The sequence below is a fragment of the Leptonychotes weddellii genome, chromosome 7 (assembly GCF_054177405.1).
Source record: "Leptonychotes weddellii isolate Sample4059 chromosome 7, ASM5417740v2, whole genome shotgun sequence".
Classification (NCBI taxonomy): Eukaryota; Metazoa; Chordata; class Mammalia; order Carnivora; family Phocidae; genus Leptonychotes; species Leptonychotes weddellii.
Genome location: NC_138375.1, coordinates 112,556,993 through 112,572,746, shown reverse-complemented (window position 1 = coordinate 112,572,746; position 15,754 = coordinate 112,556,993). Strand labels below are relative to the sequence as shown.

General features: G+C 43.9%; 1 protein-coding gene across 3 annotated transcripts in view; it reads right to left on the bottom strand.

The window, feature by feature from the left end:
* KLHL3 (kelch like family member 3) overlaps window positions 1–15,754 on the bottom strand; it is a 95,003-nt gene that overhangs the window by 36,922 nt on the left and 42,327 nt on the right. For all 3 annotated transcript variants that reach the window (XM_081827021.1, XM_081827019.1, XM_081827020.1), the window contains 2 exons: window positions 4,358–4,474; window positions 365–514 (listed from right to left, as the gene is read on the bottom strand). In XM_081827021.1, the coding sequence (XP_081683147.1) occupies window positions 365–514; window positions 4,358–4,474 (267 nt within the window). The remainder of the gene's footprint in view (window positions 1–364; window positions 515–4,357; window positions 4,475–15,754) is intronic.

Sequence of the window (15,754 nt, the reverse complement as noted above, 5' to 3'; positions counted from 1 at the left end):
TTTTTTTTTTTTTAAGATTTTATTTATTTATTTGACAGAGAGACACAGCGAGAGAGGGAACACAAGCAGGGGGAGTGGGAGAGGGAGAAGCAGGCTTCCCGCCGAGCAGGGAGCCCGATGTGGGGCTCGATCCCAGGACCCTGGGATCATGACCTGAGCCGAAGGCAGACGCTTAACGACTGAGCCACCCAGGCGCCCCGGTACCAGCAGATTTAAAAGGAACCAGCAGACTCCATCTCTTAGGTCGTAAATGCAACCAAGAAGCAGGGCAGCCATGGGTGAGGCTAGACTTGGAGGCAGGAGCAGAAGGCCATTTGCCCAGAACACAGTCCCGCCTGCTGGCACTGACTGGGCTGGGGCTTACCTTGGGCAGGCTGACTGGAGTCCTGGGCTTGGTCCTCGGGTTCTTAATCAAGAGCCTCTGATCCAGAGGGAGCAGATGGTATTTCATGGCCTCGATGAGGAAGTCCTTACAGGTGTTGTTATTCTTTATCAAAGCTTCTTCTTCAACCGTCTGGAGGTAACAACCCACAGGTGATCCAGGAGCCGAGCTCAGCCGCATTTCCCAATCTGCCCCCCACCAAGGCTGAGTCACTTCTGTATTCCCACACTCTTTTAAACACCCACCACATCATCTCAGACCCCAAAAGGAAGATCACAGACTTTCAACTGAGTGCCTACCTCCTGCATTTCAAGAGCACGGTAGAGTAAGTGGTTAAGTTCTGGCATCAAACAGACAGGAATATAACCTCACTGGCTGTGTCTGACTGGTATGTTAGTTTGTAGGCTTAAATGGAATTACACAAAACAAGGACAATTAGCTGTCTTGAAGGCTTCATCCACGTTCCTCCTGGTTTGAGTGCCTTATAATGTTTAGGGCAAATGGTTAGACAATTGAGAGGAGAGGGAGGGAAAGAGGAAGAGAGCAGGATCCATCAGCCAACCTTTGGAGGCATGGAGTCAAACAAGATGAGAGTCAAGAAGAATTCATATCCATTGTCTTACAGTGAAAGCCTCAGGGGCAAAACTGGCCAACGAGGTGCTCTATAGCAGAGTGGTGATACCAGAGCAGAAAGAATGTCCTGCACAAAGTCCCACCTACTGACTTCATCTTGGACCCTATCTAAGCTGGAACTATGGCTTCCTCACATACTGCAGAGCTATGTGGACCTAAGCAGATGCTCAGCATGTATAAGCCAAAATATCTCATGACCAAGACCACGGGTGAAACCATGCTGGTGCTCTGACTCTCAAATCTCTGTCCTTTGGCCTAGGTCAGATTGCCGTGTGGTGTATCTATAAGGGGTAGTGTGGTCTTCGGAGGCCACCTCACATTTTCTTTGCTGGAGTGTTTAGGAGCTAGCAGGAGAGATCAATTTCATTCAACACTAACAAAGATCGAATGTCTCATTGTTGGGCAGCCCGGTGCTACACTCCGGGAAGAAAAAGACGAACAAGACAAGGGTTGTGACTCTGAGGCACTCAAGTCCAGTCAGAGAAGTAGAAGGGCCTCCCCACCTCAATTACCTCAGCCCTCAAGCTGGTCATGCACAAGGTGTCACTGAGCCCCACCTGTAACTAGGAACAGAAATGTGGCCAGGCCATCACCTGCCCGGAAGCATTGGAGCTGGCAGGAAAAGAAGGACTGGCATGATAGAGCCTCTGTCACCACTGGGCACCTCCTTCCCCAGAGGTGATCCCCAGGAACACTCCCATTTTCAGGGACGGTTTCCCCACTCACCCCACCCTCACTGAAGGACTGATCCAGGTTGGTACAAATTATAAGCTTCTAGGATCAGTTAAAAAAATTAAAAGGGGTGAGAGAGTATCTTCTTTTTTAAAGATTTTATTTATTTATTTGAGAGACAGGGAGAGAGAGCACAAACAAGGGGAAGAGCAGAGGGGGAGGAAGAGGGACAAGCAGACTCCGCACTGAGTGCAGAGCCTGACATAGGGCTCAATCTCACAACCCTGAGATCACAACCTGAGCAGAAGCCAAGAGTCAGAGGCTCAAGTGACTGAGCCACCCAGGCACCCCAAGAGAAGATAGCTTCAAAAGTTTGGATGGAAGGTGAAATGATGCCTAAACAGCTACTTCTCCCAAAGAATGCATTCAGCTTGAATGAAAAGTTCCTCCAGAGAGTTAATGCTTCACCATACAGAGTTTCAATTTGGGGTGACAAGAAAGTTTTAAGAATGGATATAGTGATGGTTGTACAGCATGACGAGTACAATTAGTACACTGAATTGTACGCTTAAAAATGGCCAAAATGATGAACTTTATACTATATATAAACACAATTTTAAAAAAATTTAAGATATAGCATATTACATCTACATTTCACAATAATTAATAAAGCCTAATAAATGTTACTGGTTAAAAAACAAACAAAAACACCTTCCCCAGAAATCAGTGTTGGTGCAGGTCTGCCCAGGGCTTTCCCTGTGTCCTCACCCACCAAGATCAACCACCCGCAGCAGGTTATACTAGTTTTAAGTTTCAAGGTCAAATGAGTGTTAATGAAACACTCCAGAGGTGTTCTGAAGAGTCCTTTGAAAAGGTGAGTGGGGGGGGGGGGTCCCACACAACAGTGTTCATGCCCATTGCCTCTGACCGCCTTCTTCTCCAGATCTAAGCCTACTTTGCCATACTAACCTAAGAACTATTTTCTACTATCTTTAAGTTTCAGTTGTAGACACCAGATCGAGGTCATGACCAAGGGTCTCTAAGGTCTCTTTAGTTTTCCCTGGAACCCAGGTCCACAGATCACCTTCCTGTGCAAGTGATGCTGGGCTGGAGGCCAGATGTCTACCTCTACCTTTGGTCAGTTTCCCATAGGACAGAAGGAGGTTTGATTCCGACACTGGGAGCTCAGGCCAGTTCAGTCCCTCTGCTTAGGGAACCTTCCCTACAGGAAGGATACGCTGCCACCAGGGGGCAGTGGTACCATCCAAAGTGTAAAACACAGGACGCAGACAAGGGCTGGCAAGTGTATGCCTCAGCACCTGAGAATGACTGAGGTTCAGAGATTCAGAGAACATCTCATTGATCCATTAGACCTATGGTCAACAGAGTCACAAGCTGATGATTTTACGAGTGTTTGTGAGGATACAATATTCTCCCGCTACTCTCAATAGCATCCATGGTCATCAAGATGGTAGTAATATCAGCTAGCATTCACTCACAGTGTTGTAGCCTTTATGTGCATTATCTCATTCTATCCCCAAACAATCCTATAAGGACAGGTGCTATTTTTACCAGATGAGAAGACTGGGGTTGAGAAAGATTGACCGCTTGCCCAGTGTTAGATGGCTGGGAAGTGACAGAGCTAAGCCGCTGGGTTGCTAAACCAGATCTCTCTTATCCTTGCTTCACACCTTTCATTCCTTCCAGAAACTTCTTAGCAACAGAGGAGGGTTGGCCTACTGCCTTCGTGTTTTGTTTTGTTCATATATTTAAGTTTTACCCTCTGCCCATTTGCAAGACTATCTAAAGCCAATGGATCAACAGAACAGAGAGTATTAAAGGTAACAGCCTGCTTAGTGAAAGGCGGGTGCTTCCGGGTCAACAGACTTGGATTTGAATCCTGACCCTGCCTTCTACTGCCAAATAATTCTCAGCCTCCATAAACCTCAAGGCCCAGACTTGTAAAAAGAGGGTTATTTATCTTTGCCTCACAGGGTTATTATAAGAATTAAATATGTGGCACCACAGGGGCACCCCATAATTCTTAATTTTTCTTTCCTTCCTCAGAGGAAGTAGAAGCAATATGTATCCCAGGCACCTATGAGGAGCTGGTTTGTGCAGTCCTGAATTGGGCTCCAAGTTGCCTAACATGAAGGTAAAGAGAACATGGCAACATGGAAATGACCCTTCTTGCTTAGGTCCCCTACAGTAAAAGCAGCTAACTTCCAGTGAACATTTCCTATGCCCAGCTCCATGCTAAACACCTGACTTGCATATTTACAACTCTTTTGGTCCTCACAACAATCCTGTGGGGCTTTCGTATAATATCCCTTCTATCAAAGAAGAAATTAAGGTTTGAAGAGGTTAAACAAAAACTCAAAGCTAACAAGTAGCAGAGCAGGAACTAAACCCTAAGTGCCTTATTCTCAAACCTACACTCTTAAACCTCATAGAGTGTTGTATGTCAACTACACTTCAGTAATAAAAATTTAAGAAAAGACCCTTACACTACTAGGCTTCATTCACACTTAGGCCAGTGGGTTGGTGCTCTCAACCTGTACAAAAGACCCCTAATACTCCTCAACCACCCCACCCAACCAGGGCTGCCTGCAGCTATTCCAAGAGGCCGGGGGGAGCAGGAAAGCCCTTGGTTCTTCACACAGCACTCACCTGGACCAGGTAATCCCTCGGTAAGAGAGGAAGACGGACATGTTCCATCAGTTTTGCCATGTGCTCTAAACGGGTTTCTTTCTCATAATTGATCCATGAAATCACAGCTTCAAATACCTATCAAGAAAATCAACACAGGTAACTGTAGCAGAGAGAAGAGCTTCCAAACAATTTCCTCAATCTGAAAAAAAGAAGTCCAATGTCCAAATCATCCACAAAGGTTGTTAACCTAAGGTTCAACATTTACAATAAAAGAAAAATGGAAAGATTTTGTCTACTAGCTGACTTCAGAGTGATATCACACACACAGGTTATAAGAAACCTACTACCCCAAATGCAGAATCACCAAGTTCATTGCAAAATAAAGATCAGGTCTCATGGTTATTTAAAGATAGAAATACAGAGCAGGAAACCTGAACCAAAGACTGCACAGGAAGACCAGAAGACTTTGGGGCAAGGCCACCACGCCCCTCGCATACATCCCTCTCCTCATTCATCTCCCAAGTGCGGTTAATGCAGAATCAAGACAATAAGAATATCATCTGCCCAAAAGCTGGTCATCAAGATGGTAGTAATATCAGCTAGCATTTACTCACAGTGTTGTAAAAATGCTGAGTGGGTCAGCGAATGACAGAGAATTTCTCGTCAAAAATTTCTCCTTGGTTTAACCTCTCCCTTGAAGAGAGATTTCATTTCTCTACAAATGAAAATCGGGCTCGAAACCAAAAAGGAGGCTCTCTGGTTTGGATGTTCACCATGCTCAAGAAGAAATCCAAAATCATATACACACAGATGGATAAAATTCAATGTTGATAAGGCTGCAGGGAAACCAGCACTATTTCTGGAAACTTAACACAGCTTTTTAAGAAGGGAGGGAAGAATTGGCAATATCAATCAAATATTTCAATGTACATACTCTTTGACCTAGAAATACCACTTCTAGGATCTAGCCTACAAAAATATTCAAAAAGGTGGTGCTCATAAAAGAATATGTGTTCCAGGATGTTTGCTGATGCATTTTTGTAACAAAATAAAAAGGAAGCAACCTAAAGCTCACTAATGGAGAAATTATTTAACTAGTATACATACTATGGGATATTTTCAGCTGGTAAAAAGAATAAAACAAAACAACTTCTTGCGCCAGAAACCAAGAAAGTGCTCAAAGATTAAGATGGACACGTCAAATGAACACAGAGCCAACAAACGGGGCTTTTGTTGCCAACATCTGGGACAAAACATCAAAGAGAATAATGAAGAAATCAGATTAGTGCTTCTTGATGAAGTGGGGTGGGGGAATGACTAGGAAGGTGACAAAGGAAACTTTTGGGGGAATGGATATGTTATGTATCTTGACAAGGTGGGAGTTACATGTACATATGCATTTGTGAAAACTAATTAGTCTGTATACGTAGTATCTGTACGTTTCACGGTGCCTAAGTCATAACTCAGTTTAAAACATTCACAGAGGGGCGCCTGGCTGGCTCAGTTGGTAGAGCATGTGACTCTTGAGCTCAGGGTTGTGAGCTCAACCCCACATTGGACATGGAGCCTACTTTAATAAATAAATTAATTCATTCATTCATTAAATAAAACATTCTCAGAATGAAAGAAAAACACAGTAATGGATCATAACACAATGAACAAAAAAGAATCCATTGAATCCACAAAGATACTTTTAAAAATGTGGGAAGGGCTCTTCTTCACAGACAAATGCCAGCCAATAAAGGGAGAAGGAATGACAGAAAAAAAACATCATTTTGCAACCACAAATGTAATAACTAATTCAGCAAAATTCATCAGTGGATGCTCAAATCACTGCATGAAAAATTGTTGGGGAACAGGATAGTTTTCAAAGTTATCACCTCACAGATGACTTACTAATTCCATGATGGCAGGGGTGGGGGCAGCCTCAAATGGGGAAATCTGACAGATACTACCTTGAACAAGTGACCTAAGTTAGCACCACCAATAACAGGACAAACTTATCTTCCTGATTGTGACTTAATGAGAAGGACACAGCATCCCCTAAAGTACTTTCTTCCTAAAATGTTTAACCTGAATCTTATAGTAAGGAAACAAATCAGACAACTCCCTATTTGGAACATTCTGCAATTCTGTAAGACACTGGCCTGAATTCTTCAAAACCATTAATATTATGAAAGATTAAAAAAAAAAAAAGGCTGAGAGATAGTTCTAGATTAAGGGGATTTAGAGACATGTGAACTAAATGCAATGCATGATCCTTGATTGGATCACGGATTTAAAAGAAACAACCATAAAGGACTGTTAGGAAATTTGAATGCTGACTATGTATTAGCTAATATCATTGTATTAGTGTTAAATTTCTTTGGTATGATAATGGTTTTATGGCTAAATAAAGATAATTTCCTTGTTCTGAGGAGGTGCATACTCAAATACTAGGGATGAAGTGTTATCATGTCTCCAATTTACTGTCAAATGGTTCAGCAAAATAAAAGTTTAAATATGTGGAGAGAGAAATAAGGCAAATGAAGCAAAATGTTAACTGGTGAATCTAGGTTAAGAGTATATGAATGTGCATGCTTTCAAACTTTAATATAGGTTTGAAATTTTTCAAAATGAAAAGCAGAGGGGAGAGGAAAAGAAATTCTAAGGGAAAAGGAAAATGTGACAACAAAATTTATGTGGCATAAAGTTGAAATGGAAACTAACTCCCAGGGGTGGAAAAAATCTCTAATTTTTCTAACCCTAAGAATAGTTTGTGTGTATTGATATGTTAATGATGCTTTGGTCCTATTTCCTAAATATAAACTTAAGTCAGGCTGGGCATACTCAAAATAGGCGAAGAATCGATCAGAAAGGGAAGAAGAAAAGAATGGAATGGAACAGAAAGAAAGGAGCACTATCTCTGGATAGTATGCCCTCACTTCTGCAAAAAGTAACCTCTATGTGCACAAACATAAACATTCACATACCATGGAAATCCTCCCTGTCCAGTTTATTTTTTTAGATTATTCACTCTCATAGAGCTTTATCCCTCACCCTCATAGCATTAGTTTGTGAATCACTGTGTTGCTCCAACTAGCCTTTCAGATCCATAAGAACAGAGACCTTGTCTTATTTCATGGCAAATAACACATACTCGAATATTCCTTTAATGAATGAATGGACCGGTAAGTTCAGAACAAGCATGTACGGAGGCAGTGGAAGCTGTCCAGGCTGGGGAAAGGGGGACTAGAATCAGGGCAGGGACCAATGCAAGCTGGAGACCAAAGGAAGTCAGACCGTGCCGGATGAGTTGGTGGGCAACCACAGTCCTGTTCTGCCTTGCAATGTGGTTATCCAACTTCCTTCTGCTCCACTTTACTAGATTGGGAGCTCTTGCAAGCCATCTAGCACAACACCGGGCACAGAGCCGACGGCCAGGTGACAAATCTCTGCTGAAGAACGAACCGCAAGTCCTTGAGGAGGTGACATTTCCTGATCGTGCCCTTCCCCATCAACCAGCTTCGTCTTCGTTATAAAAGATAAAAAGCAAGCTGAGTCTAATAAAGTCGGTATTTAACCTTATCTTTATTTTTGGCTTGGCTTGTCTCACTGGTTCCACTCAGTTGCACTGTTTACCTACTCAGCTGTGAAAGCCACCCGCGCTCGGCAACAGTGACCTTCTCAGCAGCACCATGGGTTTTTTTCATTGAGGCTCCATGCTTAGAAAATAAGCCAATAAACTTGCAGCTAGCTCTAGGCCTTAATGTGCCTAAAATCATTCCCAAGAGCACCTCCTGTTAAGGGACTGGCAGCAGGAGCCGATGTTTACCAGGCGCCAAGCCCTGAGCCACGCGCTTCATGGACGCTGGTAGCCTGGACTCCAGGGACAGTCCAGGGAGCAGATCCTCTGAAACTGCATGAAGTGACTCACCCAGGCCCAGAGCCACAAAGCAGCAGGGCTGGGGTCCACCCAGACCCAACGCCAGCACTCATGCTCTTACCCACCATTCTCAGCTGTCTGTCACGGGCCTACAGCAGCGGCTGGCCCACTACAGCCCACAGGCCACATTCAGCCTGCCACCTGTTTTCATAAATAAAATTTTACTGGAACCCACAGCCACACTCACTCGTTTACATACTGTCTGTGGCTGCTTTCACATTCTAACAGCGGAACTGAATTGAGACTCTATGGTCCACAGAGCCTAAAATATTTACTATCTGGTGCTTTAGAGGAAAAGGGTATCAACTCCTGGTCTATGAAATCTAAGCAGAAACCCTGTGGTTCTGATCACAGGACAGGGTGATGTGTACTCAGATGAAAACACTTTTTATGCATCCCATGATGAAACCAGCTGCCGCAAGGCATGCTTAGGGTTTTACTTTTCAACAAAAAGAGCATCATTTCCTCACTGCTTTATATTCCAAAACCAATCTCTTGGGTGCCACAAGGTTGCTAGGTGGAAAAAGGATAGAGAAAATCGAATTTCACAGTTCCTGGCTCCCCACACTTCTGATGTAAGCACAAGCCTTGGCCAGAACACCAGATGAAGCTGACCCCCTATACCTACCACCCCTCCAGTGAGGGAGGCGGCCGCACCACACTGTACCTACACCCAGAGAGGAGAGTGCAGAGCGCTGGGGCACTTACAACTGCTTTCAAAACGTGTTCTGAAAATCAAGAAGGGGGACTTAAGTTAAAAATAGGCAGGGCGGTGACTTGGCAAGGGAAAAGGTCCAGTTGAGGGTGATTCACGGCAAAGCATAGGATGGAGGAAAAGAAGCCAGTTTTGACAAGATCAGGGAAAAAACTAGGTTTTTGCACATGGACTTAATTTGTTACTCAAGATTTGAGAAAGGCTAATTTTAAATAACAAGAGACACAGTGCTATGCATTTTACATGCAAGATCTCCTTTAATCCACCCCAAATCCTGTGAAGTAGGTATCGGTGTTCACATTTTATAGATGAGGAAACAGCCTCAGAGAGGTTAGTGTCCAAGGTCACGCTGCCAAGAAGTAGTAGAACTGGGATGTGAACTCACCTCTAACTCCAAAAACTCAAGTTCTAACATTATGCAATATTCCATCTCAGAGGCACAATTAGTTAGAAAGCCTGCACAGACCACTGAGTTGGGGAACTATATTCCTAAACCCATAATCATAAGTGTACCCTCCATGTGCTCTTAGGACATCCCCCCACCAGATACTCTTTTCTTTCCCAGGGATTGAGCCAATAGCATTTGGTGAATTAACTGCCATGATTTTCAATCAAGAAGACAGAACTACTAGAGCGCCTGCCTTCAGCTCAGGTGAAGATCCCAGGGTCCTGGGATGGAGTCCTGAATTGAGCTCCCTGCTCAGTGGGGAATCCACTTCTCCCTTTCCTGCTACCCCTCCCCCCACTCGTGCTCTCTCGCTCTTTCAAATAAATAAAATCTTTTTTAAAAAATAAAAAAAAAAAGCACTACTAGACACAAGAATGATTCTGTCAGATTTGTGTTGTTTCTTCAACTGAAGCTTAACGGGACTTCTATGAACCAGAACCCTGCCTTGCTGTCCCGCACCACACCAGGGACCCTTGGGAGCAGTGGTGTGCTGGACCTGGAGCTCATCGTGCACGTGTCTTCCCATCTTGGTGTTTAGTGACATTACACTGGCAGTTTGAATCAGCCTTGGTGGAAATATTTACACCATGGAAATTAGCAAATGAATCAGTAAACAAATCAGGGCTTTCAGAATTTTTTTGCAGAGCCCCTTACAGAGCCAGCATTAACACTGGCTGGGAGATTTCCTGGTCTGAAGGCTCCCCAAACTCTAGAAAACCTACTCAGCTGCATTCATCTTTCTGACAGTCCCATCATCTTAAGGTTTTATAGGGCACTTAACAGCTCCTTCTTATAGTTGCTTCATCTCAGACCCACAAGGGCCCCGGGAACAGCAAGAGTCACTCGTGTAAGAGAAAAGCGAGGCAGACAGTGGGGAAGTGGTCTGCCCAAACATTACCCAGCTACTTGGTAATGGGGCAGCAATGACAATCCCTGGCTTTCAATCCACACTTCGTCCATAGCACATTTCATAGTCTGTAGCAATATATTCATTTCTGTACATTTTTGATAAAATCTATCTCCCTCATGTGGTTTTAAGTTCCACAAAGGCAGGGATCTTCTGTTGATCTGTTCACCAATGTCTCTCGTGTGAATAACATACTATCTGCCACATAGAAAGGCACTCAATAAATATTTACTGAGAGAATGAATAAGTTAGTCAAAGTGGGAATGATTGGGTGTATGGTTCTCTCCCTATGACAGCATACTGCCAAATATGTGACTTCATATAAACAACAAAAATGATGACAAAACTAAAAGGGATATCGCCTTGCCTGGAAATTGTTCAGCTTTCCACTACCGCCTATAGCCAAGATAAAGACACGCAGTCTGATTCTGCAAAGGAGAAGGATTGGAGCACAGTGGTTTGAGAGGAATGCCTGCAAGCTGAAAGACTATTTCATGGCACCAATTCTACAAATGAATGGAGCATGACACAGGGATGGAGAATGCCTTGCAGTCAATATGGCGGATGGTGCTGAGTTGGAAAGAATCTTCCCCACAGCTCCAAACACATAAAAGTGACATATTACCAACAAATAAAGATTTGAGCCATAGTCAAAAGAAAGAGGGAAGTGCCTGAGTGGTTTTTTTTTCCTATTTTTCTTTCTTTCTTTATTTATTTTTATTTTTTATTTTATTTATTTATTTATTTATTTATTTATTTATTTATTTATTTATTAATTATGCAAGTCTGGCAGCTGAATGGAAGCTAAGGCCAAAATGGGTCACAGGCCCGTACAATTCAGACATGGACTTGAATCGTTCAGAACTCGTGTCTTATCAGGTAGAATGTCTATGCCACCGGCTCTCCATGGACAGTGTTACCCACCTACAGTCCCGTGTACTGGGACTAGATGAACTCCATCCATCTGCTCTGGGAAGGGGGAAGGGAGCTCAACATCTCCTGGAGGCTAGGAAGTTAAAAACCATATATCTTCAAGAAATCAAAACCCCAGGCTCACACTACATACAGATATGGGGTCTGAAGTGATATTATCCAGATAGTACAGTGGATACTCAAGACAAAAAAAGAATACAGAAACAGTTTCTAAGCCAGTAAACCTGCCCTTGGGGTGCACTTCCACAACCCAGGGCAACCCAGACTCCCATGGACAAAACATCCTCTGAAGATGGTCTCATAATCAAAAATTATACATCCTTAATGAAAAGAACTACAAAAAAGGAAAATCAATAAATCATAGAATATCTGGGGCAACCAAAGAAAATCAGCCTCAAAACTATTCTCCATAATGTGGTCCTCAGAATACTAGGGGCAGGAGACATTCTGTAGTAAAGGAGGTTCTGGGACCAAATGAGCCTGCAGAACACATCATGCACACCCCCAAATCTCCTTCAGAGCTTCACAGAACTCGTTAACATATAAAAGCTCTGACAAGTCCTTCAGTTTCTTAACCTGGTTCCTGTGTTTGGTCACTGTCTCCTAAATGCGTCGGACCTGAGAACATCTCACAAACATTGCCGTTTTACCGCACACAGTGGGATATACACTGACCTAGAGAAGAAAGTCCTCACCCCCTAACCTATTCCATTTCCAGCCCCATCTCCCATGACCCCCACCAAAGACCCTGGACTCTCATCCCATCGGTTACCATTCCCCCAAATAGAATAAGGTATCCCAAACTTCCACGTCTGGATTCCTACAATCCCTTCAACCAGAATGGCTTTCCAAAATCCTCCTCTTAGTCTCCAAATTTTAGCTCAAATACTCTTTTTCCAGGAGGTCTTCCCCACCTAACAATTTGGAATAAAACATTCCAGGGCGCTTTCCTTGAACTTTGACTACAGGCAACTACTTCTCTCGGCCACATAAGGATACATGTTTCGTATCCAGAATGCAAGCCCCTAAACAGTCCTAAGGGCCACTCACCCCATCTCCCTGTCAGGGTGGGCATGCGTTCATAGAGAGCAGGGGCCTGGCAAGCAGACACAGTCAGCTTCAAACCACAAAGCTACTTACTGTCAACATGCCTTAGTTTCCTCCTCTGCAAAATGGGGACAATAATCTCCCACTTGGGAGTTTGTGCAAGAAGTAGAAATGATGTGCTGCACAGCATGCTGGGCCAAAGAAGTCACATGTAAAGCATACACACACCAGCATTCCATTTCTATAAAGTTCAAAAACAGACAAAACTGATCCGTGAGAAGTCAAAATGGTAGTCATGCTCCTCGGGGTGGGAGGCAGTGATGGGAAGGGACTTCTGGGGTTCTGTTACTGGATCTGTGACCTAGTTCAGTGGTTATTTCACTTTGTTCATGTCCCAGTGAACTTACTTCAACACAAATGTCACTTCAAAAAAAAAAAAAAATGTGTGAAATGCACCTGGGGAACGGTGGGCAGTCAAGGTCGATTTCTGGTCATAGTGCTGTGGTGTTCTGCTCATAGGTGCTTACTGAATTGCACTTTCCAAAGGAGAACAGTGAAAGGAGTAATGCTGTGACCAGGGACCAGGCCAGATGGTTGTTTGCAAGCCGAGAAGCTGGCAACTCTAACTACTGACCTCACAGGAAGGTGAGGCTTCCAACAGCTCTGGCGAGGCAGCAGGATGTACCTGCTAAATCACTGGGTGAGACCCGGGCAGCAAGCACTCAAGTCTAACCTAGTGGTCAAGGAGCTCCAGCCGGCATCCTCTACCCACCGTTGACCGGAGAGGCTAGGAGTTCAGACGGGAGGGCATGCAACACCAACGATCCTGGGAGACATTTCAGAAGATAGCAGAATTTGGCTTCTGATTACAGGGTTAGGGGACAACAGCTCATCAAATAGGTGATCTCGCAGAGAGAAACTAAGTGGTAGTTCTCATTTCAATACACACCTGACACTAATTTTTTAAGAGACCTAACCAATGTCTTCCTGACCTGTATCTAAACTGTGGGCCATTTCCCCGTTAGTACTCATTCTGAAAACTTCAATAGTGTTTCATAAGGAGGCAGAGAATTCCTGAGAAGTAGAGACATACATACCAGCTAAGAAAGCGAAGATTCAGATTCAGAACCAGCAATTCCGTGGCAAAACTGCACTAGAACTGGAGAGTCACCACTCTTCTCCTTAGAGTGCATCTGCCCTGGAGGGCTGCTTACCCTGCCTGCCCCTGGGGCCCAGAAGCTGTCCACAGTGGGGGTGAACTCCGTGGTCTCAAAGTCGAATACAATAAACAGACTATCTGCTCACAGGCTGAGCTGTGAGCCCAGACAACTCCCTGTGGAAGAAACAGGTGACTGTGAAGGGCTTATTCCGGTGTGCCTTTGCTCTGTCCTGGGGTAGGGGAGTGGTAAGGGGCAGCAGAGGGAAGGGGTCCCACCCAAAGAACTCATGATTTTTTAACTCCTACCAGGTCCTTTTGTCTTCCCTCAAATACCAGGAATTTTAAAACCAGAACTACATGAAGGAAAAACAGGAGAGAAAATGGCAGGGATCCATGCGTCCTCTGACCTCTAGTTCCCACATTTGTCCTTATTCCCTGAAAAAGTGTGACAATTATTCCCACAACCTCAGCTGGCTTAGGGCGGCATCCGGCCCCAGTCACTCAGGGCAAACTGCTTAGCAGCTCCACAGAGCTGGCCGAGGGCTCTGGGTCAGCCTGCCGTGGCACAAGGATGACTGGGGCACCCTCGCAGCCCTCAGGAACTTGAGAATAGTGGAGGACAGAGGCACGGGTAACAGCAAGTGATATTGGAGGAAGAACAGTATCTGAGCCCTGGGAGAAGCCCAGACCAGGACCAGGGAGCTGGGAATGTTGGAGAGCAAGAGGCTACTCCCACTCTCTGTCCCTGCTCGGCACCAAGCCCCAGGTCACACAACCACCCAGACTAACATGGGCTCTGGGAAGAGCTTCCCCTTGAGAAATGCCCCCAGTCAACAGTGAGCAGGAGGAGGAGGAGGATAGTGGTAATAATAGTAGCAGTAGTAATCATATCTTACAGTAATGAACACTTCCTGTGGGCTAAGAACTTTTCACATGTCATCTGATTTCATCCTCAGATAGGTACTCTACTATCATTGCCCCCCTTTTACAGATGAGAAGACTGAGACATAGAGTTCTCTTACTCATTCACTCAACAAATGGTCTTTGTTTATGTGTCTACCGTGAACCTGATACCAATACCACCCTGGCAGTGACCATAAGATGGAGAAAATCCATGACTGTATATGGTGCATCCATTCTGGTGGGAGACAAATAACTTGCTCAAAGTCACTCAGCCTGTTAGAGCAGTGGAGGCAGGATTGGAAATCAGCCACTTCAACCACAGAACCTCTACTTTTTCAAACTCCCGACAAGCAAACTGCCTGGGCCTAGCCACAGCCACTTATAATCCTCATTACTAAAATACCACATTTCCTCTATTCTCAGATGCATAGTTTTTTCACATTTCAATATCTGAAATCTGGCTGCAAAAGAAATCTGTGGGCTGTAGACAAAGAAGTAAATCATAATATAGCTGATTTACTGTTCAAATATGGATTTAGCTCAATACAGGTTATTTGATTACCAGTGCAGTTCAGTTTTCTGCAAATGTTTTTGGAGGGTTTTTTCTTTGTTTTGTTTTGGTTTGTTTTGAATGTAGGCTCCACCCCCAGCATGGAGCCTGAAGTGGGATTTGAACGGGGTCTGAGATCAAGACCCAAGCAGAGATCAGGAGTTGGATGCTTAACTGACTGAGCCACGCAGCCCCCGCAAATGTTAACATCAAATGCAGTTGAATTTTAGCTTAAATTAAGATCCCTTATATTACTTCAAATATACTCCATTAAGTTCACTACAATGCAATAGTGAAAGAAAAGGCTATTGTATATGCAAGGGGTTACTTATTATGAAATGTAACTAAAGGAAGTAGAAATCACAAAATCTCCTGGAACACATCACAGAATTTTCAAAGCCTTAAGAGCTAGCATTCAAACAACAAACATCCAATTGTCAAAAGCTTCCAGCTATTTAACTTCCAGAAATATGTAATCAATTAGGGGAAATAAAATTAGAAATAGAAAACACGGGCCAAACCCCACTATTCTTTGATAAGCCTCAAAATTATACTGTGAACCTTAGGGGGCGCCAGGCTGCTCAGTCAGTAGAGCATGCGTCTCGATCTAGGGGTTGTGAGTTCAAGTGTGGATACAGAGGTCACTGAAATATAAAACCTTTAAAATTAAAAAAAACTATACTGCCAACCTTAAAGGTACCAAAGGGATCAAGATCATCAGCAATCTACCTTATGAAAAGCATCACATAACTCTGAAGTTACAAATAACTTCTGAGAACCAAATATAATATACAACTTCGCTGACGTGAAAAAATACCTCTACTCTTG